At 51.1% G+C, this 24,496-nt stretch overlaps 1 protein-coding gene across 9 annotated transcripts in view; it reads left to right on the top strand.

Moving 5' to 3' along the window:
• The window catches only part of NOS1AP (nitric oxide synthase 1 adaptor protein), a 288,491-nt gene that overhangs the window by 245,451 nt on the left and 18,544 nt on the right, over positions 1 to 24,496 (top strand). For all 9 annotated transcript variants that reach the window (XM_078078430.1, XM_078078427.1, XM_078078428.1 and 6 more), the window contains 2 exons: positions 14,541 to 14,649; positions 23,719 to 23,860. In XM_078078430.1, coding sequence (XP_077934556.1) covers positions 14,541 to 14,649; positions 23,719 to 23,860 — 251 coding nt within the window. The remainder of the gene's footprint in view (positions 1 to 14,540; positions 14,650 to 23,718; positions 23,861 to 24,496) is intronic.

The raw sequence follows: 24,496 nt of genomic DNA, 5'->3' as shown, positions 1-24,496 counted from the left end.
TGTCAAGTTCTTGAATAAGAATTCCAAGGTCCAACATCTACCAGGAATCCTTTTCTGCTTTCAGCCCCACTCCCAGAGTGGGGATCTGATTTCTGTTTCTTCTTTGGACCCCAAGGCTATATAGTCCTTAAGTTCATCCTAGTACTGTAGTTATTTCCGTGTCTTCTGGTTTGGAGGAGGAGCTACATCTTACTCATCTTTATGTCCCCTTGACTGCCGTCTTGCGCATAATTGTGCTCAATACATATTTATTAAATTGAATTGATTTCTTGTTAAATCTTTGCAAAATTCCCAGGACCTGGGTACATTTTTTCTTTGGACTCTTATCTAGGATTGATGGGATGGGATGGATGGATGGATGGACGAATGAATGAACCAACCAACCTGCAGACGTTTCTTGAGTGCTGAATGCCACCCATATGTGAAGGTATTTGGGGAAGGGGATAAAAAATGTGAACCTGAACATCAAGAGCATATGTTCTAGTAGAAGATAGTAACCAGCACACAGGTGACTGTTCAAAAGGCAGCCTTGCAGTTGGGAACACCAAGGAACCAGAAGTCACATGACCTTGCTCAGCTCTGCTCAGGGAGCAAGCCAAACAGGCTGTGGGATTCACCACAAAGCCAAGGCCGCCTTTGAAAATAGACTCTCCTTCCTCGAGTTGGCCAGAGACGCCAGCCCTGCCCTCTGTTGCTGCTGCACACTTAGCTCTTTGCTGGAGGGGCCGGTCATCTTTTTCTGTGCATTATCTCGGTCTTTGACTTTAGGTCTTGTCCAGTTTGTTGCTGCTTTTACTGATAATTCATAACCATCCGAGGGTGGATGGGAGGAATGAAACCATAATAAACAGTGGATGTGTTCATCTTAGTTTTACTCATGGCCTCAGTAAAGGGGTTGTTGGAGGGGAAGAGTAAGAAGAGCCTCAGAAGGTAACCCCTGATGGGTGTCATCTGCACATGAGCTCATGGCTGCCCATCATCTTCCAGTAGCACTTAATTCATTGTTAGGGGGTCCTGACTGCCAGAGGTGGGGTATCTCGGGTGCATTTCCTTCCTGGAGGGGCCGTCTAGGCAGCGGGCAGCCCTGCCGATCCTTAACACCCAAACACGGATGAAAATAGATACGTGCGTGCACACACATGTGGGAATGCCTGTTTGTAAGAAGTTTGTTTTTTTGTTTTTTTTTGTTTTTTTAATATCAAAAGAGCTAAACCCAAATCCCTCCCAATTGCCTTTGTTCACTGATGGGAAGGACAAAGCCCTCAGGAAACAAGCCTGTCAGATGACTTAGCTGACACAGAGGCGTTTGACAAGCTCTGTGCGAGAGAAGAAAGGCAAGTGCTCATAAACCAGGTCCCAGAAGAACCTGTCGCGTCCCTGGCACGGCCTCCCGCCCTTGCCGCCCCCCCCCTGTGAATTTCCGCCCCCCCCCCCCCACGGGCCGTCCCCACCAGCATGAATTAGTGCCCATCTTGGCTCTCAGAAGATGGCCGCGGACTTTTTCTGGCCGCACGTGCTTTCCTTTGGATCCATGTCACATCTCTGGGAGGTGTCCTCACCCTGCGGAAAGGGAAGGAATTAACCGACAGGTAAAGTGCAGGTGGGAGCTGTTAAAACAGCCTGTGCTTTAACCAGGACGCTTGACTAAAAAAATCTTCCTGAGCCCTTGCCTCGGCCGGAGCCGACTCCTACGCGCAAGATCAGGACGGCCGCCAGGATGCCCTGCCACAGAAGGAGAGGGCGACAAGCTGGGGCAGGCCCGGCCTACCTCTGGCCGCTTCGGAGTTAGTGCCCTCGTGACTCTGTCCCCAGGCAAGCTCTGCACCCAGACCCCGTCCCCGGCCGTCTTGGCTGGATCTTCAGACCTCATTTTCCCTCTCCTTCCCCCTGGATCTTGAGGCTATTTCTGTTTTGTTTCTTCTTTTTTTAGCTTATAAATAGGCTCAGGTTTTGCCATCCAAAAGAGAAAAGGCGCTCCCAGAGCCTACCTTCTTATCTTGTCCTTTCCCTGCCAGACTTTTCAGGGTAATTGCTCTTGTGGTGTGTATTTCCATAACCCCTGCTCATTGCTCAGCTCATTATATTTGGGCTCTGCACCAAGTCTGCCCTCCCTATGGTCACCAGGGATGTCTGAGTTGCTAATCCCTGGCTCGCTCTGCAGCCTCATCCCCTTTGATCTTTCTGGAGCACTGAAGGCCGTGCACCTTCCCTCCTTCTGGAGACTCTCCTCCCGCACTTCCGTGGTGGTTTCTTGTGTTCCTTCTCTTATCTCCTGGTCTTTTCCTTTTTTTTTTTTTGGATGACTCCAAAAAAGTTCTGCCCTTTGTTTTAATCAACTATTAACAGGGTTCTCAGTGAGCCTGAGAATTCTCTTCCTTCTCTACTTGCTACTTGGGGGGATCTTCTGTGTCCCATGGCTGGAGTTGCCCTCTGCGTCCTGGTGGCTCCTAAGTCTGGGCCTCTCTCCCAATCCCTTGTTTCTGCTTGTCTCACATGCAGGGCCATCTGAATGCTTTGGTCACCCCTCCGTGTTGACATGTGCAGAACCCACACCACTTCCCTGTGCCCTCAGCTTCTCCTGCTTCTGTGTCCCATGATCTGGTTAGTGTTTAGTCCACCCAACTCAGGATCCTCTCCCTCCCCCTCCTCATCCCCACGTCCAGAGAAATGGCTCTGGAATCCATGTCCTGCTACCCATCATCACTGCTGCTGCCTTAGACCTTCAGCTTTTCTTGCCTGGACTTCGGGCCCACCAGGCTGGTTGCCCAGACCGTGCACTGCCCAGGCCCAGGCTGTGTCAGTCCCCCTGCCCTGGGCTTGGCACCTGACTCACCCAGTCTAGCTCATGACTGTCTGTATGTCTGTGGATGAGAAAACGAAAACTCGACCATTAGAAGACTCACCCAGTGCCTCACAGTTGGAAGCAGCAAGACTGAGGTTGGAGTCCAGCCCTTCTGCCAGGCAAGCCCCCAATCCAGATTCTTCCTCTTCCCCCACAGCTTCCATATTGTAGTAGCCTCTCTTTGGCTTCCCTTCTTCTGCTCATGTCTCCTGCACTCCATCCTGCTACCACCATGACTACCAACTATGTCACTCCCCTGCGTAGGTCCCCGTCAGTGCCATGAGCACTGGGTTGTTGGGGGGGAAGAGGGACAAAAACAAAGGGACAGCTGGGCTGTGTGCAGCAGGCCCTGACCTCCCTCTGCTCTCATCTCCTGCTGGTCCCTTGCATGTGCTGGGTTCCTGGTGCCAAAGCACACTGGGCTATTTCATGACTCTGTGCCCCCATTTTTTTTTAAGAGAGCATGTGTACGAGTGGAGAGGGGCAGAGGGTGAAGAAAAGGGAGAATCCCAAGCAGGCTCGACGCTCAGTGCAGAGCCCGATGCAGGGTTCGGTCATGACCTGAGCTGAAACAAGAGTCGGATGCTTGGCCACCTGGGTGCACCCCCCCCTTTTCCTTTGACTCCATGACTTTCTCTGTGCAGTTTCCCTTACGAGGAATGTTCTCCCTTCCTCCGTCTGATGGCCAGCTTTCCTTTGCTCGTCCAGATCTGCTCCCCACCAGGCTAAGTGCCCGCAGGCTGGCCGGTGGGTACCATCAGTGGGCTGCCTCCCCATCATGAGGGCTCCTGCCAGGTGGCACACGGTTCTCTCTCTGGGTTCTGGCAGCCGCGGGCCTTGGGGGCTCCCTTGCTGTTCTCCGCTCTCCCTGCACTCTGCCCTCACCTTTGTAAATAGTCCCTAGTAAACTCACCTTGGATGACCTCCATTATCTGTTTCGTGCCAGGCCCCAGCCTGAAGCGTTCCCCTCCATAATCCCTGTTACCTCCCACCTATTCAAGATGCTGCTTGGACAGCAGCTCCCCCGTGCGCCTTTCCCAAGAGCAGGCGGCCTCTGTGTCCCACACGTCCTCGGGGCTCTGCTCCACGGTCTGTGCTCGCCCCACTACGGAGCACTGTGAGCTCCTCAAGGACAGGCTCTGGACCGGTCTCCGTGCTGCCCCTGGAGACCATCTGCTGTGGGGCCGGGGAGGGAGCGGGTAGAGTAAAACATGCATTTCTTAGAATAAAGTTAAGCCGAACCACCCCCAGGGCACGATACTCCCTCAGCAGCTGCTCTTGGGTAGTGAGGGGACAGCCCAGAAGAGAGAGCTTGTGGCATTATGGCAGGAAGAAAAGAATTCTCAAGCCAGGACAGTCTTTCTTCACAACCTTCTCCCATCCCCCACCCCTGGTACCTGGCTTCCTCAAGCCTTCCAACCCACCCCTTCCCCAGACTTCCAAAGTGAAAACAGAAGAACATTGAAAAGTGATTGGGAATTGAAATGAGATCAAGGATGTGTCTGTTTTTTTCCCCCCATTTTGTTCCAAGATCTGTTTGTGGCTTGGAAGTAAAGATACGTGGTTCTGTATAATTAAAAAAAAAGTGGGGGCACCTGGGTGGCCCAGCCGTTAAGCGTCTGCCTTCAGCTTGGGTCATGATCCTGGGGTCCTGGGATCGAGCCCCGCATCGGGCTCCCTGCTCAGCGGGGAGTCTGCTTCTCCCGCTCCCACTCCCCCTGCTTGTGTTCCCTCTCTCGCTATGTCTCTCTCTGTCAAATAAAATCTTAGAAAAACAAAAAACAAAAAACCAAAACCATGAGATCCTGATTGAGAGGGAGCTGTCCTAGGACAGATTGTCCTGCGGTGTGTGTGAGGGGTAGGGGTGTTGCCACCGGCCCTGGCACCACGTTCTCTTGTCCTCAAGTCCTGAGAGGAAGTGCCTTCAGGTGAGCTGTGATTCAGACCCTCTCTGATGTAGGATCGGGAAGCGGGTCAGAGCAATCAGAGAAAGAAAAGTACCTGGTCATGCCAGCCAGGCACTCTGAGCCCTGGGAAGGGGAGTGGGTGCCCTCTCCTCAATTCCTGTCAGGCCCACGGGGGTTCCCATGTGCCGAGCACATGATGGCAGGGGCGTGGATTAGAGCAGAGGACAGAGTGTGTCATGGGATGAATCCCAGGAAGCTCCAGGTGGGTCATTTGAGGACTGAATGCCTATGGAAAAACTAGGATGAGCATTTATAGTATTCCTGGGTTGGTCTATTTGGAGAAACTTGGGTGGAAGGTGGGCAGTCGGGGATAGCAAAGAAACCAAGCACCTCTCCCCCAAGTGTCAACTGAAAATCTTACCCATGTGAGGATGAATTTATAGGCAACCAGAGAGAACCTATGTAGGCATCAAGGGCTTGAGAAAATAACTGGAGTAAGGAAATTCAGAGTTCCTAGGTGGCCTCAATGTGCCCTACCGCCGCCTTCTAGCTGGGTACAAAGAGAATAGTAATCATAACAGTCTAACACTCAGATGGTATTTGACGGTTCGCAATCAGCTATGTGGACAAGCAGGTCATGTAGAAGTGAGGAACCTAGCTAAGATGGCTGGGGTCCAGATTCCGGCTCAGAGACCGTCGGGATCGAATTGTGTCCCTTCAGAAAGAGAAGTCCGGGTCGTAACCCTTGATACCCGTGACCGTGCCCTTGTTTGGCAGGAGGGACTTTGCAGATGTAATTGAGTTAAGGTGAGGTTGTCGTGGGTGGACTAGGACACCAAATCTACTGACTGGTGTCCTTGTAAGAAGGGGGGGATTTGGAGAAAGAGACACGGGACGCACAAAGAAGGTGGCCACGTGTGAAGCTAGAGGCAGCAGATGGGGAACCCCAGATAGAAAGCCAGGGAGCACCCAGGATCACTGGCAGCTGCCGGAAGCCGAGAGAGAGAGAGAGGCATGGAAGGGACCCTCTCTCGGAGCTTCTAGAAGGAACTAACTTGGCCAACACCTTGATTTCTGATCCCTGGCCACCCAAACTACGAGAGATTAAATTTTAGTTTTTCAAGCCATCCATGTGGTAATTTATTACGACAGCCCCAGGAAACAAATACAGGTGCCTACTAGCTGGCTGTGTGACCTTGAGAAAGTTGGGCAACCCTTCTGTTCCCTCGTCTCTAAAAGAGGGGTAGTAATGGCACCTACCTCATGACATGTTGTAGAGGGTTCAGTGACTCTTTACATATCAAGCGATTAGAGCACTGACTGGCACATGGGGGACACACAGCGGATTAGCAAATACTCGGATCAATTTAGTCAAGATTTTTGAGCCAGGCATTGTGCATAAATCCTTTCATTTGATTCGCGTGACAATCTTGTGAGCCTCTTCTTGTGCCATTTCACAATTGAGGATACTATGAGTTGGAGTCTTTTTTATATTTTTTAAAGATTTTTTATTTTTTCATTTGAGAGAGAGAGAGAGCACAAGCAGGGGGAGAGGCAGAGGCAAAAGCAGGCTCCCTGCTGAGCTGGGAGCCTGATGTGAACGACGCTCAATCATCACCTGAGCTGAAGGCAGACACCCAACCATCTGAGTAACCCAGGCTCCCCTATTGAGTTGGGGTCTTAAGTGGCTTTGAGTAGCCTCCACTGAGGCTTTGTGGCTCTGTTCTGTCAGTCTTGTTTTTCCAGGAAAATCACGGGGACCTCAAGGTGCACAGGGACGTGGGGGAAGGAAGGGTGTGAACTTCTGATTATGATCTGTTTTGCGTTGGGAAGACCTTCGCCTAACCCATCTACACATGCTGCTTGAAGAAGAGGAGCGTTCCTTGTCTCAAAAGCAAGAGGATCAGCTGTTCGTGGGGAAGGAGAGGAAGACAACAGTTTTGTACGTGAAGCTCCCCCAGCACACCCCAGGTGAAGGAGCTCCCCTTTTCACTCTGCTCTCTGGCTCTGGAAGGAGAGTGGTGTCTCTGAGCAGGAGTCTCTGGGAAGCCCGAGCGTCCTCAGAGTGTGGGAAGGATGAGCTGACCCTCAAAGACACGAACATTGGAAGGCGTAAGCCCAGGTAACAGACACAGGAACAGAGGAGCAAGAATGGGCAGCCCGTGTAAAGCTTGGTGTTTGAACGCTGACAGCAGGTGGTAGCTGTTTGGGAGAAGTCACCAGCGTTGGAGAGAAGTTAGCCTTGAAGCCTAGGAAGGGATTTTTGCTGAGGGACGCTGGCCTGTTTTTTGCCTGCCTGTCAAGTACCGAACAAGAGGAAATGAGCTTATCACAGCGCTCGGTGTTTGGAAAGTGCTGTGTGACGGTCTGTGGTTGACTCAAGTAAAGCAGGGGAGACCCGAGGGGGACATCAGAAAGAGCTTCACAGGACAGCTGTGAAATGCGCAGATGCGTTACCTGCTGCCTGGGCCGCGGGGTGCCTTCACTCGACTTTCAGAAGAGAAATTTGGCTTTGCCTGACTTGCGCTAGATTTTAAAACTCAGCTGATGGCTCATCTCTTACCCTAGGTACGCTGTAGAGTAATAATTTGGACATTTGTATACTTTTCTACCTTGAAGAAACCTTTGAAATGGCTGCAGGGTTTGCGTTTCTCTGCCTGCAGTTGAGCAGGTGGGCTTGATGGCCTCTTGGGGCGCCCCCCCAGAGCCCGCAGTTGGGGTGCAGGTCTGTGAAGACACACGGGGCGTGATGTGTCCCAGCAGCTGGGATGTCTGTGCAGTAAGCAGACCAGTTCCACGAGCGACCGTGGGAGCAGCTCATGAGCTCATCGCCGTCCCCTCACGCCAGAGAGCAGGCTGAGGAGGCGTCGGAGGGAAGTAGGCCTCACGTCAAGAACGGCTAAAATGAGGGACTGAGAAGACAGAAATGGAAGGCGCTTGTAGTAGAAGAAAACCAGCCGAAGTGATAGAGAGCCCTGGGAATACAGTGGGAGGAAAAGATAATCAGACCAAAGCAGTAATAAGAGAGAAAAATGATCACCATGAAGGTCAGTTTTATCTAAAGATTCAATTAAAACTAAGAGGCATGGAAGAAATGTGACAAGCAGGGACAGGAGTGTGGGTGTGTGTGCACGCGGCAGGGCTGGCGGGCGAGAAAGACACACCAGTCCTCGGGCGACACGCAGGGGCGGGAGCGGGGCGCCCGAGGACCCATGTGCTTTTTTAAGGAGCGCTTAAAAGGACAAGGACTGCTCTATACTCGTGTGCTTCCGTGAGCAAAGCACTGGGGGCTCCCTCCAAAGGACCACCTCTCCTGAAACTGCCCCCAGGCCCTCGGAGGCTAACACATGCATTTGGGGGAGGGTGGCTGGGCTGCCTGGGGGTGTCGTTGCTCCTGCGGGTGGGCGGGAGTCACGCAGGATTTTCCCAGGACCTTCCCAGGACTGTGCTGTCCTCGGCTGGTCTGACACAGCAGGGCGGTTCTGGTGTCTGTCTCCTGCACTTTTCACCTGTGCTTTGTTCTTTCCCAGAGGTTTGGCCTTGGGCTGGCTCAGTCGGTGGAGCATGCAACTCTTGATCCTGGGGTTGTAGGTTCGAGCCCCACATTCGGTGTGGAGATGACTCAAAAATAAAATCTTAAAAAAAAAAATCCCATTGGGTTTTGTCTCTGCCATCTGCAAGTCACTCGGTAGCTTGTCTTTCCAGACACAGTGCATTCCTCTCTGTCCTTGTTGGGTGTCTTTTGGGTTAGGAATGCCCACACCTCTGAGACCTCAAGAGGAAAATCTCTGCTGCCTTCCAGCTGGAGGCCCCCGCCCCACCCACGGTGACGTTAGGGGACCAGTGATGATTTTTCTTTGTTCTTTCACTTGCAGGCTCATGGTTTAAAAGTATTTCTACAGCACTTCATGGGTTACAGAGTATTTGCCCGTCCACGGTCTCACCCACTCTCAATCTTTGCCCATCCCAGAACTTTACAACCACTCTGAGATTTTTATTCTCATTTCAAGGAGTAGGAGAGGAGGGAAAAACTGCCCGAGGCCCCATGCGGGGTCTAGACCCCCTGCCCTGGGGTTCCCTGCTTTGCGCTGTGGCAGGCCCCAGGCCGGCTAGTGAGACCCTCCCGGCAGGCTGTGAGCAGGACAGGGTGTGGGGGCTCGTGGGCGGGGCTCCCTATCTGTGGGTCTTGGGGGGGGAAGCATGTGATTCTTCACATTCTCTGTAGCCAGTAGATTCCAAAGTCCCCACAGAGATGAGGGCAGGTGGTGGAGCACTCACACGGGGGGGCGTGGCCATGCTGGTGTAGACGGCATCCTATCAGAGAGAAGGATGGTGACAGTAACCAGGAGCCTGAGAGGCAGGAAGGGATGAGCACTTGAGGACAGAGGTGCAACCTAAGTGATTCCAGTTGGTCCCAAAAAGGTGAGCCTGTGGAGAAAAATCATGGTGGCTACCCAGATTTTTATATAGCGTGCCTTAAAAGAGCACAGAATGGCAGGCAGAGCTTAAAAGCAAATGTGAGCGCAAAGGAGCAGCCGTGATGGACCGAGTTTCTGGGTGCAGTGGGCTCTCGGAAAAGGCTGAGGATGAGAGAAATAGCACAGGGGAGGGCGGCATGGGATCAGAAGCTCCAAGCCTCTCTACATTCACACGTTCCATTTTTCTACCCCTCTCTTTTTTCCTTCAGTGGAGAACTATCTGATCTTCAAACTAGAAACACTAGAACATAGGTGACTTACAAAGCAATGTTGAAGAACCATGAGGAAAAAAGTGTCCCTCCTTTAAGTGTGTCTGGGCCTCAGGTACTTGGGTCCTGGGGTCCTAACGAATGAGATGCGAGAAAATGGCCAGGACAAGACATTCCATGCCACTTTGTAGGAAGGAGGAAACTCTAGTGAACTTGTCGAAGAGATCATTAAGCGGACGGTCTATGAGAGCTCGGAAAAGGAAGTGGTGATCACCAAGCACCAGTCCTAAAAACCGGTGACCCAGGTATGCTTAGGGAGCCTGCCCTTGAGTGCAGCCGTGCAAGTCGGCTTCAAGCCTGAGTGGACCACAGTGCGAAGCAGCAGTGAGATGCTCTCCCTCAATAAAAAACCACACTCAGAGATGTCCAGAACATGATTCAGTTCTGTGTCCTTGGCAAGAGTCCCTGGAGAGTTGGGGTATGTACAGAAAAGGTTCACAAGGAAGAGGGAACTCCTGTTTACTGAGCAAGCAACTCGCCGCGTGCTGGGCGTTGTGTTAAATGTGGGCTGTATGTGTGTTTTAATACTTCATACCATGCAGGGATTGCTAATATACCGATTTAAGTGAGGAAGGAAAGGGTTATGTCAGTGGAGTGGTTGGGCTGAGGTCAGTAGCTGGGGAGTGGAAAAGCTACGACTTGAACCGAGATGTTTCTCACCCACAGTCCTCTGCGCAAGCCTGGAGGAGCGGTAAAGTGATGGACATGGGCCCGTGCAAGGACTATTGAAAGAGGAGGTAGCGAATCACTTTAACAACAAGGGGAGGAAACAGAAACATGGCGGTGGCTTCCAAATATTCAGAAGGTTGTCCTTTGGAAGGAGGGTTAGCCTTGTTCTCCAAAGCCCCCAAAGGGTGGAAGTAAGGCGGTGGTGTGGAGGTAATAAGAGCACTTACTGTTCGCTAACCACTTGCTGCTAGAAGCTCCCCTTGCTGTATACATTCCTCCTCCAAACCCCAGGGGTGAGGTGCAGCCCTCTGATCATCCCCAGCGCGCTGGCGAAGAACCACAGGGAGATAATGACCAGGATCTCCCACTAGTCAGTGGCTGAGCCCGGGCCTAAGATCGGGCGCTTTCAGCCATTTCCCTCTGCTGCATTCCTGTTGGTAGATTTCTAATCAGCATAAGGGAAAATGCCCAAGTAACGAGAAGCTCCCAAAAAGGGAGTCCTCTGTTGGGGAGTCGCCCTTCACCCTGACAAATCCTGAGGGGCGGGGACGCTGGGCTGGATCCAGGCCTGATGACCATGCAAGGTGTCTTTGTGAAATTCTATTTTTCTCCTGTGCTCTTGAGATGAAACAAGTTTACTTTAGATTAATAGTCGAGGAAAGGGGGTGTTGGTGGTGGGTCTGGTGGTTCTTTATCGCTCTGTCAACCTGAATTCTGTGATAAGCTCCAAATCCAGTTTCTCTGAGATACCGTTTCTAGTTCAGTCATTTATGATAAGTTCATGGATAGAACAATCCGTAGGATAGTTTATTGCTATAGCTTTGAAGCAGAACAGTTCCATTAGCAGGTGAAAATTATAATTCTATGCATATTTGAAAATAAAAACAAGACATTTGAAGGGGGAACAACCTAACAAAACCCTGTAATCATTATTACAGTATAATGAACTACTCTGGTATCTCACCTTTGATAATTATACTGAAAGTTGAGAAAATTGAGGTACTTTTTGGAAGCAGGATCAAAACTGTACCAGACTTCAGGATAAAGAAGGGGAAGAAAATCTTTCCTTATTCTCTGGAGCACTCGTGTTGGTCTCCTCCCTGCCCCCACTCCTGGCACGCAATCACAGTTCTTAAGACAACCAGGGTATGAAGAAATAAGGGTTCTTGGAATATGTTTCTAGATCGGGAGTTTTCGACCTGCGGCCTTAATTTGTTGATTTATTCATTTGTTGGTGAATGAGGTCACATGGAAAAACTTTGTGGCTTGACTGTGTTGGTGGATACTTTTCTAAGCTCTGACTAGCTGACATTTTAGCTAGGTTAGCTAGAGGTTATTTATCTCTTTTTTTTTTTTTTGGTTATTTATCTTTAATAACGACACGTTACGTTTCTGAACTCAGACATAGCAGCACCGTCTCCAGAGAGCCCCAGTCCCCAGGGACTGCATCGACACGCGGCTGTCCTCATGTTTGCTGGAAGGCTGCTTTGTCCATCCTCCCCTGCTGCCGTTCCTGGCCGCCTTCCTGGTCTCCGTGTCCTGTTGGCATGCTGCTCTGCCTTCATATCTGCCCTATCAGTTTTCATTCCAGTTCTCAGTCCTTAGGGCATTGCGTAGTAATTAAAAACTCAAAAGTGGAAGGAGTTTTATGTATGATTCAACTGAACTAACTGACCTTACTTCTTTGGTCCGGGGTGGGGGTGGGGAGGAGAAGTGAAAAACCAGACGGACCACATCACGGGTCGGGTGCTCACTAGTGACGGCACAATGCCTCCCTCCCCCTCAGCTGGTATTAGGAACCTTCTTTGTGCCCATTACCATGTTGGCACTGGGGACACCAGGATGTGGTCCTTTTTCCTTCAACGAGCTCTAGCATAAACACTGTACTTACAAGGGAGGTGCTGTGGTAACGGGGAACCCCAGGGGGTTCAGCAGCCCCTATTGGGGGCAGGAAAGCGTCTCTGACCCGAGTCTTCAAGGACACAGGCTGTCACAGCGGTGGCAATGGCAGGTAGATGTGTGTGACTAATTCTGAAGGACTATGTAGGTCAGGACTCTGGGAAGAGACGAAAGCAGGAAGGTAGCCATGCTGAGGAGTTTGGACTGGATTTCGAGGGCAGTAGGAAGCCTTTGAGAGGTTTTTAGAGGGAAATAATGAGATGTAGTTTGTGTTTTTAAAAATACCACTTTGCTAGCGAGGTAGAGAATGGGTTGGCCATAGGGGAGCTAGGAAGCAGAGAGAGACGCTAGGCAGGTTGCAGGAATCCAGGTGAAAAAAGAAGGATCTGTGAACTAAGGCAGTACCATGGAAAAGAAGCAAATACATTTCCAAGCCATGTTGAGGAGATGGGCTGCAAAGAACGGGGTCGTGAGCAACAGATGGAAAACAAGGGAGGAAGTCATGGACGTGGCTTGAGCGGGTCCAGGGCCCCTCGTCCAGAGGGGGCTTGGGAGAAGGAAGGCCTCGTTTGCTTGGAGAATTACAAGGATGCTGATTAATTCAATGGGGGGCACGATAAATTTGAGAAGCTTCAGAGACGTTCAGCGGAGGACGTCTAGAAAGATTGCCGTGGGGGGGGCTGGTTCTCAGGCGGGGGGTGCCGAGGTGCAGCAGTGGGTGGTCCCTTCCACGTCCCTTCCCTTTCTCCGAAGCCGCATTAAACAAACAGACCCACCTCTCATCTGCGTCACTCACAGTTGGTGGACATGTGAGACGTACTGACGTGACTTCGACCCCAGTGAGCAGAGGAATGGCGTCCCCGAGGTGAACTTGGGTTTCTTGCCAGGACTGTTCTTCTCTGTGTCGACCTTTCTTCCGAATGTCCCTCCCAGGCTCCTTGGGGTCCTTGGCGAGAATCTCAGTAACAAGGCTGTTGAGAGAGCGTATTGGTAAGAAGTACAAGGCACTTTACTCATTATTGCATCTTCCCGGTGACCCGGCCAGGTGTTGCTATTAGTCGTCCCGTTTGACAGGTGCCGCAGTCAGTGGCAAAGTTGCGGATCCAACTCTAATTCCCATTCTCTTTCTGCGAAGTACGCAGCACTGACTTACAGGAAAACAGATCGGCCCGTTAAATCCTCGGATGCAAGTCGCCAGGGTTATTACTGAGGAAGAGATGTTTTAGGGCAATGATGTGGCCCCAGAGGTGTTTCTCCGGAGCTACCCTCTCCTTGGCTCGCCCCAAACCGGTCCCACAGATGCGCCCCCGATTCTTCCCTCCCTTGCCCCATGCTGACCACACTCGGACCTGGCCGATCCCGGGGCACCCCGTCCTAGGCGCCCCTTCAGACTCTGCCACTGGGGCCCTGCTTACAACATTCCCCCTTTCCACAGCCTTCCCTCCGCCTCCTCTCTTGCCCCCAGCAGCCAGAAAAGAGCAGCAGGAAGTGAGTCCTCTGCTCAGAAGCCTCCAGTGGTTTCTCTTCTCACCTGGAGTCCACACTCTGACCTTCCAGGGCCCCCGTGTGCTGGCCTCTGGCCGCTTCCGTGACCCTGTCACCGAGCACAAGCACTCCACTTAAGCCACCCTGACGTCGGGCCGTTCCTCGGACGCTTCCAGCACCTTCTGAATGCCACAGGGTTTTCATGGGAGCGGTTCCCACTTCCTGCCGTGGTGTTGCCCAGGTGGTTCCATGGGAGGTTCCCTCGCGCTCAGGCCTCTGCCTCTCCGTGGGGCCTTCCCTCTGGCCACCCTGGCCAAAACAGCCAACGCCGCCACGCTCTGCCCCTCGTTTGGCCTCTTTGTCCTCAGAGCACTCGTACTGTTTGTTTACTGGGACCTCCTGCACGTGAGCTCTGGGGGTTTAGGGCCTTTATCTGTCCTGCTGCTGCTGGAATAGCGCCCGGCCCACAGCGTGCTCGCGGGGCGCTGGGGGAGCCGTGGAATGAGCGCCTGGAGGCCGTGGGCCTGCCGGAGAGGGACGGGAAGCGAAGTCACTACCGTGGAGGGACTCTGATAATGGAACAGAGTATCTTCATCTCCCCCAGCGCGGCCGGCGTTGCTGGCTCCCTGACTCTCCGCATTTGGAGAGAACCATGAACAGGTATCCGGAAACTTGCCCACATTTCCACGGGTAGGATGTGGATTTATTGCCCTGATAAGGACGGCAACGGTTTTCTTTTCCCCTTCTAATACACAAATTACCAGCACAGATTTGCTGCCTAGTAACAGCGTGGGGTCCATGTCCTACCCATGCCCCCACTTCTGAATCTGGAGCTCACTCCGGGGAGTGTCTGGAGCCTGTTGAAAGTGCCACCTGCTTTCACAGGAAGAAGCGAGCTCTGTCTTCAGCGTGCCCTTAAATGGAGGTTTCCTTGTTGGAGATTTGAACCTAATGCCATCTTCGGTGCATTTTTCTGTTGCTCTTCCTATAGGATCTTCTACGTCTCTCATGATTCCCAAGACCTGAAGATCTTCAGCTATATCGCTCGAGACGGTGCCAGCAATATCTTCAGGTGTAACGTCTTTAAATCCAAGAAGAAGGTAAATGGGCAGTCTTCGGTCATTTTTTATTTTCCTCTGACGGACCCAGAGTAACTCCCCTCCCGAACGTTGACCCATCCCCTGTTGTTGGAGAGGCAAGATTCGAGGTGTTTCTCTGCGTGCACGACATGGGGGAGCCTTCCAATTAGTCTGTCAGTGTTCCTGTGTAATGAAATTCCCCTTCAGTTTCATCTCCACTTTGTACTCCGTGACATGTGGACAACTGGAGAGATCTCGACCATCGGATGAGGGCTCTGGAACGGGACAGGTAGATCATACCAGGAGTGATGCCCACCTTGGTGTGTGGTAGGCAAAGCACGGCCGTTGACTTAAGTGACCTTTCATCATAATTTTGTATATCGATCAGGGGCCTACAAATCATGACGTGTGGAGTCTAGTGTAGACTCTGTGTGCGAGGCTGGTTGTCCTGGGTGGTTATTTTGGGGTCGTAACCTTGATGCTTGAGTAAATGCAACGTTGGCAATTTGGTAGATGCTTTTTCTATCATTTCTCCAGGAATTTAACACAAAACTGAGGTTAGAAACCTAGGGTCTAGCCCCCGCCCCACTAGAGCCCTAAGAAATATTATGTGGGTCACTCTCCCTAGTGGGTCTCAGCTTCCTTGTCTATATAAAACAAAGAGGAGAGTCAAAAGCAGAGTTTCCTAAAATGGCTCCTGGAAAATATTTACCATCCAAAATGTTCCGTGTTAAAACTCTCCTCCTTGAATTTGCTGGGAAGTCCTAAAGTTTGAGAAACCCCTTTAGCTCTGTTTAACCCAGCATTTCACAAAACTGTTTCAGCCATGGGATCATGTTTTTGCCTTGTAATCTGTGTAATATCCTAGGAACTATTTTTCTGCAGAAGAGATTTCGGGAAACTATTTATGCCTCTAAGATTCCTTACACGTGTGGTGTTCTGGCCATAAACCACCGAGCATGGCTTTCTGTGAGGACGATTTCCAAATCCCTTCCTGTGGACCCCTTCTTTGACACCGTATGACATCGTATACTATAAAGCATCTTTAATAGATTTGTTAGGGACCTTGTCAAGTGGGCCTAATAAGAATAATACATGACAGGGTCATGATTAGTGAATCTTATGTGTCCAGTCCCCCCACCTTGGCTCTACAACGAGAATTCTGCTTTGCTGATTTAGCTTCTTCCTCTGAGGAGATTGGTGCCCTTGGCCACCTTTTCCCAGGCTTTTTAATGCAAATCATGGAATTTGGTTGGAAGGAGCTAGAACTGGAAAGGTAGAAGGAAAATGCACAAGTTGCCAGACTTCTAGGTGATAGTACAGTGGAGCGAAATGTGTAAGTGGGGCTAAGTCGAGCCGCATACTGAAGAACTGATAGGAAGAGGAGGAGGTGGGGGGGGGAGAGATAAGCCAGAGGGGCAGTCGATGAGCATGGGGGGCTTGGGAGGGTGAAAGGCTCTTCTATAGCTTTGAGGTACAGGGGATCTGGGAAATGCAGTGTTCCTGACAATTAAGAATTGGATCATCTGTAATGTGCTCTGACAGGTGCAACTAAAGACTACAATCCCCTTTTAATTCATTTTGAGTGCCCAACTGTCCATCTGACTTCAGTTTTGTCCAGAGACTGGACCACGTGGGCCTTGGGATTTACTAGAGCTGCACATGGCACATTATAATTTACCAAGTACTGTAATATTTAATCTTGCTTGATCGTTCTAAAACCTCTGTGAAGAAGTTAAGATAGGTAATTTTCACCCCCAATTTCTCAGATGACTAAATTGAAGCTCAGAGAGATGAAATGACTTGCTCACAGTCCCATGAAGAGGCACTGGCCGGAGTCAGGGAGCCGGGCAGAATTTTGAGCAGGAAAACCTAAGTAAAGGGTATCATTCATTCTATCTGCTTTGCCGTCAGATCTAGCAGATACAAACACAGTGGGGCCGTCCCATCCTGCCAAAACCTGGGAGTCGGAGAGCAGTGCCCACTGGGACTTTGACCTTGAAGCAAAGCACAGAATTGAGTTCTTATTACCCAGTGACAAAGGAGTGGTCGCCCGGCTCCCTCCCAGTTCGGCTTTTCCCATGTCTCCTAGCTCTCGGGGCTCATTCGGATCTCTGGCTCTTCTATTTTCCGTGTCCCTTTTCCCCTCACCTCCTGAGGCTGTAACTCTCGGTGGAGTGGGTTCTCAGGCCCTTTGCTGGCCTGCAGCCAGGCAGCTGAAAGAATGGTGTCCAGACAGCCTGGGAGGCCTGCTGCTGCTGAACTGTGGGAGGAAGGGCCAATGAGGAGAAGTGAGTGTGCAGGAAAGCCCGCAGATGGGCCGGGCGGGGGGCCCTGCCTGCCAGGTTTCTCATGCTTATTCCGGTGAGCCTCTGGGGATGGTGACTTACTATTGTGTAGAGCACTTCTGGTCTGGGGAGGTAAGAGTTAGCTTGGGAAAGAGTTTTAATTAGCCAGTCATAGGAATACCTATGAAGTGGGGGGGAGGGGAGGGAAAAAGGGGTGTGGGGAGGGACTCCATGCCCTGAGGAGACATGTCTTGCAGGGATGTTTTTGGAGCATTGGCGGTCGATCGATCAGGAGATCTCCTGACTGGTAGCCAGCAGACCTGGCTGTTCTCCAGAGCCTTCGTGTTGATCATAGTGTAGAAAGACCTCCTATGAGCTCCTTGCCGTGTCAGGGCTTTGGGGTATTGCTGTTCAGATCACACCATGGCCCGTGTGGGCACCCAGGGCCTGTTTCCCATGACAGGCTCCTCGTGTGGTTGTCGCCCTTCCCTTCCCGTACACCCTGGGGAGCAGAGCTGTCTCTTCTGTCGGTTGAGAATAGGGGTCAGGCATCTCAGCTGTCCTGGGGGAGGGCCCCCGTCCTCACCCTGGCACGACCGTGATTCTGGATCTGTGGCTCCTCACACAGGTCGCTCACACATATAGCCAGTGTGGTTCTCCTCTTGGGCTCTTGTCAGGAGCTAGATAGCAAAAGATTGCGGGAAGCTAACCTAGCACCTGCTAGTCATCTAGGACTCCAGGTTACTCAAGTTCTTGCTTCGTAGGAAGTCGTCTGTTTTGGTTACCTGCTGTGTCCCTGCCACTCTTCTAAACTCTTTATGTGAGTTATCTTATATCCTTCCCATGGCAGGTGTGTGAGATAGGTACTCTTACGCTCTTCATTTTCCAGATGGGAAAACAGAAGCTTAAGGGACATAAGTCATAATAAGTGGAACTTAACCCAAAGAGTCTGACTCTTAACCACTCCATTTTACTGGTTTCCATCAGGAAGTTGCATAACAAGGAGTTGCCTTGTTCTCCAAGACCTATTTGCAATGGGATTCTCCTGCCCTTGTCATTTGGGTATGGAGAGCTTCTTAACTCTGAATGACCCAAGTCTCTCTGACACAGATTTTCCTTCTGTTCCTCTCACTGTCTTTGTAGGATCTGTACTGACTCCATTATATAGTTGGGGAAGGAAAGGGCCCAGGGAAGTGGGTTGCCATTGGTCACACAGTGAGTCAACCGTGCCACTAATACTGGAACCAGGCCTCCCGCCCCCTCGTCCCGAGCTTTGGCCACTAACCTCTGTTGCATGAAACTCCTAGAAGGAACATGAGCCTCTAGACTTGAGCTGCTCCAGCCACCAAGTGTGATGAAAGGCATCTCAGGAATGCGGGTGGTTGTGTGTGAAAGGATCCGATCGTCAGGAATGAGTTCTGTGTGACTGGGAAGGCTTGCCAGGACTGTTGGTGGGCATGTGTCTGCGGAGGGGATGTTTGTCCCCGCATCGTTCAGACTTCTGTGAGAAAGGAAGGCTGGGAGTGGGTCTTTTCCTCGCCCAGAGCATCCGGTGGAGACGTTTCCTGATGACCACGGCATTCTGCTTCCCCTCCTTGGGGGGGTATAATGATAGTATTCGTGTGAAAGGCCTCTGGCCTCTTGCGTGGTCTCTTGACCTCTCCTGTGGAGTGGATGTCGCCCTCCTGTCTTGTCCTCCCAGCCCCGGGAGAATGAGGCTGTCGGCCCTGATGAAGTGTGACTGTACTTAATAGCGCATCAGTGCGTGAAGTGTTGGTGATTAACAAGAGCCGCAGGAATCTCCCTGGTCTCTTCATGGGCAGCTCCTTGAAATCATTTTGCCTGCAATCACAGCTCAGTTGGTTTGGGTTAGGAGAAATTTCTTCCTCCTGTCATGCTGTCACCATCAGATGAGCGGCCACAGCTGAGAAGCCTCATGGTCCGTCCTTGGGTGCTTGCAATGGATTTTGAGTGATGATGACAGTCATGGGCTAAACAATAAGTCACTTGCCCGGCCAAGTTTACAATGAAGGAGAGGGAGGTCCTACACTCAGGGCAAGAGCCTGTTTTTTATGTCTTAAATGTTGGGGTAGTGGGATGGGGTTAGGAAGTCAAAATAGAGAAACCACAGGTCTCTGAACTCATCTGGTCCAAACCTCTCTGTTTATGGATGAGGAAATCGGCTCCTGCAAAGGTGAGTTAACTTGCTCACGGTCACCTGGGTGGTTACTGCCAGTACCGAGGTTATAACCCAGCCTTCTTTCCTCTATGGTCCTGTGGTTCATGGACTAGCAGAGTACAAGGAAGAACCCAGCAGTCTACTGGAAATTTTAAGATCCCCTATGTCCTGTCGATGTCGAAAGTCCTACTCACTTTGAAACTAAACTTTCCCCATAGTGAGCAATATTCTGGTGTCCCAGGCATTATTGCCTCAGTCAAATTATAGATCAAGACCATTCCGTAACCTGTTGGACAGAATCCCCACCCATCTCCCGTTTCAGAGCCTTCATACCTCGGATCTTCCTCTGTGTAGAATTCCAAATATATTTTCTTGCTTCAGCATTGTGAATTCTGTACACTGCCGTCATTTGATAGATACAAGCTTCAATCTTTTATAACAGTTTGAAAAAGGGGGGGGAAGCACATTAAAGAAACATGACCTTCAGTTCTATTTTTTTGTTGCTGAGACTGGTAGCTCAGGTCAAGGTAAGGGCACTGGACTTTATTGCTGTGATAGATGAGAAGAATTATAAACCCAGGAGCTGTCCTGGAACTGAGTTATTGGACTTCAGTCCCCTGGAATTCAGAAGTACTCAGCAGACAGGTCTCAAGTGTGGGGTGTGGAGGCAGTAGATGAGAGTGGAGAAGAGAGAGCTGTAGACTAAGGAGGAGTGGGCACCACGTTTCTCTCTTCTTACTGTTGCCTTTGCCATCTTCATCTTCATGATGAGCACCTGCTCATCCCTTTCCTTACTTACCTGAGGACTCCTTACGTCATCTCCAGGAATTGTGAAATACAGCTTTTTCCAGGACAGTGAAATGCGGATCAGTGCCCAGGGTCATTCCTCAAGTCAGCTGTGGAATCAGACGAATATCTACCATTCTTCACGTGTATGTCGCACTCGGAAGATTCTCCACATCTACAGGGCCAACCGACAATGGGGTCCCCTAACATGGGAACAGAAGCTAAAATCATGACCAACTATAATTTTTCCCTGGATCAGTGAAGTACAGGGGCATCAACCGTTTGATTTCTGTCTTCCTGAAACCACCGCTGCAGACTCTTGTGTGCTTTTGAGCAGCCACCCACTCTCACGGAGAACATGGCCTTAGTTCATGGTGGCCGCTGCAGTTCACCGGATACCCCTTAGGCGTGTCGTTGGTACCCACAAGAGGACAGCCGTTGGTTGTGTCTTGACCCCTGTGCTGGACGGAAGGATGGCCTTGGGGGGTGGTGAGAGGGAGGGAGGCTTTGTCAGCATGAATAAGTAGAATGGTCTAAAGAAGCATTTCTGTGTGTCATGACGGTAAGTGGTACAATGTTGTAAGACCACTTCCTTTCCAGGCCTGTTTCACAAAATTGCCTGTAATCGGCACTCTCCTGAGCTGCCGTGGTCCCCATCTGTGGCTGAGAGCCACTCCGAGAGGTTAGATATTCCTTCCCAGCTTTGAAAAACATCAAAGCAACCACAGCCAGCCTAATCTTGACAACTCAAAGCCCACAGATGCTTTGGGGCTGCTGATGGAAAGTGGCTTTTGGACGGGAAGATTTGATCCATGTGGCCAATTACTTTCAGGGGGCTTTTGTGAGACTAAACTGGATTTGTCCAGAAATAGTGCAGTATAGGGATGCTTTGTAAAAATCTAGCAAATTCCAGAGAATGGCCAGGTTCTGGAACTGGAGAAGGCCGCCTTCCCAGCATGCCGCTTGTGTGTTCTGCTCTGTGCCTGGCTGCCTTCACATCTTTTCATCTCCCCTTTGATTTCCAAAGGCCTGTTTGTGGTCGTGAGGTGTGAGCAGCTCCTTGTGACCCATGGGGACCTATGGAAAGGGTTCTTTTGAAAGCTGCTTTTAGTGTAGAGTCCTCCCTCATGGGCTTAGACATGGTGTATGAACTATTAAGTCTTAGCACATGTGAGCCCTGCATTCCCGGGCGGCAGGCAGAACCGGTTTTCTTGCTTGGGAGGCCAGAAGGCCTGGTCCCTGGGCGGCGCAGGCCCAGCCAGCAGGAAGCAGCATGGATGTGCAGATGGCACCAGCTGGGGGAGGGATGGCCCTGCCTGGTGCGGGTTGGCCTTATATGGGAATCCGAGCCATCTTCAAGTCATTTCCCCCAACGGGGTCCTTATATGGGAATCCACTAAAAGTAGACTTCCCACTGGTGAGGGGAGGCAAGCCTGAAAGGTCAGAGGGCACCTGAACTCACACAGCCATTTCTGAGAATTGGGAGCCATCCGGCGTCTTCCAGCCTCTAGAGTGCTGAGAAGAGAGGCCACTTCTCTCACGTGTTTCCAGTCCTCCTGTAAAGCAGATAGCAGGGCAGCTTGATTCCGTGTTCAAGTTCAGAGGGCTCCTCCTGGAACGTGCCGCTGGGCCCTTTTACTGCGAGTGGAAATACGACCTCCATTCAAGGGGAGTAAAGCACAAATTGAAAGGAAGCCACTTAGCAGCGAATGTGCAAACCTAGAACTCTAATCCGACAGTCTTCTCGTGGTGGAAACCATCACACAGGCACAGACCAAGCATCATCTGGCCAGCGGCTTCTCCCCTGTTGCGCGCTGTGGGGAGAGAGGGTGGTTTAGCCTTTTATCTTTCATGCTCACCTACGTAGTCAGAGGCAACTCTCTTGATATCTTTCTGTTGTTGATAAAGTAAGCCCAGCCATTCCTGTTTATTTTCTGTCTTCATTGCCCTTCGGCACTAAAACCTGTTGGTGAGCACTCAGGGTATGCCGAGCAGCGTGGGAGGCGCTCTCTCGCGTGTTAGTCCTACAGGTGCCCCTCCGGGTGGTGGAGGAGAGGTCGTAGACCTCACTGAGTCACCCCTTCAGGTGGCGTCACAGGCAGGCATAGAATAGCTGTCAGGAAGGGCGGGTAGGAAGGGGTGGGGGCCTGAGGCGAGGAGGTGGGGTGCCATTTCCAACACGGAAGGCGGGACCAGTGAGCCTAATAAAGTCCGCATTTCCTGCCTCTTCAGGGAATCCGAGGTGAGGGTCAGCTGCTTACGATAGTGAGTGTACTAACGTGTGAACATGAAGCGTGGAGAAGACTAAGCATTAAAACCAGCCCACTTCCTTCTGACCATTTTGGGCTTGTAAATAGTTGGTTGCAACTGGTGTGTATGTTCCGTACGTTTGTCCTTGATAAAGGTGGCAGAGATGTGAGCCACAGTCTGGGTTCTTCAGAGGTCAGTCCTGAGTGTGTTCCATGGCCCAGCTTGGGATGCAGGAGAAATGCAGGTCCTCTGAGAAGTCATTTCCTCCTGGATCGAAATCTGAGTGCTCCCTTTCAAAGAGAAGATGAGAAATCCTGTCCCTACCCCTGTCTAATCCTATAGATTCAGGGGCACGTGTGTGAGGACCTTTTGACTTCTGACATCATCCTCAAAGCTAGTTAAGGAAAGTACCTGTGGCTTCCAGGGATGGTGGAATTTGTCACCTGTCCTCCTTGGGGGAACCTGAGATTCTGTAGCAACAGACGCTGTGGTGAATGTGGAGCTTGGCTGGGTAGGCACAGCTGACCCGGAGTCAGATCATCCAAAATGTGACTAATCTCAGACGCAGGCGTAGGGGGACAGCCACGGTTAAATAAACTGCTGTCAGTGGTGGTGGGGTGTTTGGGGACCCCAGGGGACAAGGAGCAGTGAGCTGGGCTTACCCAGCCTGTAACTTGCCCTTGACTCAGTCTTTGGAAGACAGTGAAAGCGGACTGAGGATGCAGTTGGTCAGCTATCCACTTTGGAGGCCAGGCCCTGGGGACCGTGGTTGTGGTTCTTCCTCAGGGCATGTGTGGGTCCCTTAAGACTGTAGGGGACGAGGCTTCTTTGTCCTGTGTCCTCTTCCTCTCCAAGTTAAGGAGAGCTAGAGTCAGGCTCTGTTCTTGGGCTATTAAAAGAAGCAGTTAAATAGCTCCTCAGCCCCCCACCTCCAAGCCAATAAAGAAAGGAGGAAAAACAGCAAAGAGAAATAGCCACGGAACAGACCCAAGAGAGCGATGTCTTTAGAGCGAGACTGGGAAGGCTCTCCTTAGTTAAGCTTGCTGCCAGTGGTGTTCCAGGGGACTTGGATTCTGGGCTTTGCTGGCTCTGCTGTTTAGATGGCGGCTTCCTGGCCCCGTCTCCCCACCACCCCTGGTCTGCTGGAGACTCACCATTTCCAGCAGGAAAGAAGTGATGGCTGAGTTGCTCTTCATGTGGCGAACCCGTTGAACATTTGATTGTGGTTGGCAAAGGAGTCGGAAGGATCTCGACCACTTTTGTTAAACCTGGGAGGATGAATTGGGCTAAGTCCAGAATTGGGGTATTTGCTGTCTGTCCTTCCAGTTGGCTTATTGTTACAGAACCGTGGTGAGTGTCTATTTTCTGGGCCATTTCAAGAAGAAGACTATCTCCGCACTCCTCTTGGTGAGCGTCTGGACGTCAGAGCCACATTAGATGTTTCCATCTCTTTCCTTTGCCGGCTTCATGGGTTTCTGTCCGCGAGGCCCCGGCACGTCCTCTCCCATCCCTGGCCCTTCTTGTGTCCTTGCAAAGGGTCCCCACGCCCCACACCCTTCACTTGCTCTTTCCCTTTCTCCTTCCCAGAGCCAAGCTATGCGAATCGTGCGGACGGTCGGGCAGGCCTTCGAGGTCTGCCATAAGCTGAGCCTTCAGCACACGCAGCAGAATGCAGACGGGCAGGAGGATGGAGAGAGCGAGAAGAACAGCAGCTGCTCGGGGGACCCAGGTAGGCACCGGGCAGGTGCAGGCAGTGGGCGTGGGCGGATAGGAGGCGGTGGTGGCGGCAGAGGGTGGGGGGCACCCCGCATGGGGCCACACCTCCCTCCACCAAGCCCCAGGCAGCCAGTCCACTTAAAAAACATTTTAGTGTTTCTTTTTCTCTCTGGAGTCCAAATTTTCTTTAAGGAACACGTGTGGCTTTCCTAATAGAAAATTAAAGATGTTTATCGAACAAGGAAGCGTTTGAGTGCCTGATGCTACCAAATCTGACCCCCAAGAAAACTTCAATACAAAAGCACCTTCATAAAACAGATTAGAAAGAAGATAAAGTTTATAATTACCTTAATAGCTTTTTTCCTGTTTTCTAAATTCTGTAGTCCTGTGAACCTTCCATGTGGACATTTTTCCAATACCTCTCATTTTGAAGTGTCAGGAAACCTGAACGTCTTTTACAAAAATGCGAATTCTCCTGTTCATCTCTCACTTTAACAGAACAATACAAATTTCTGATGTCAGGAGGGTCACAATGGAAAGCTATTATATTCAGAACCTGGGGGACACAGATGAAGCAGTGTGCAGAGGAAAATCCAAAGGTTCGACTGTTTATGTTAACAGATAAGCAATCGTGAAAATCAAATTAGTG

This window comes from Halichoerus grypus, chromosome 7, assembly GCF_964656455.1.
Source record: "Halichoerus grypus chromosome 7, mHalGry1.hap1.1, whole genome shotgun sequence".
NCBI lineage: Eukaryota > Metazoa > Chordata > Mammalia > Carnivora > Phocidae > Halichoerus > Halichoerus grypus.
Note: the sequence above shows the minus strand (reverse complement) of the source record. Positions and strands in the feature narration are given on the sequence as shown.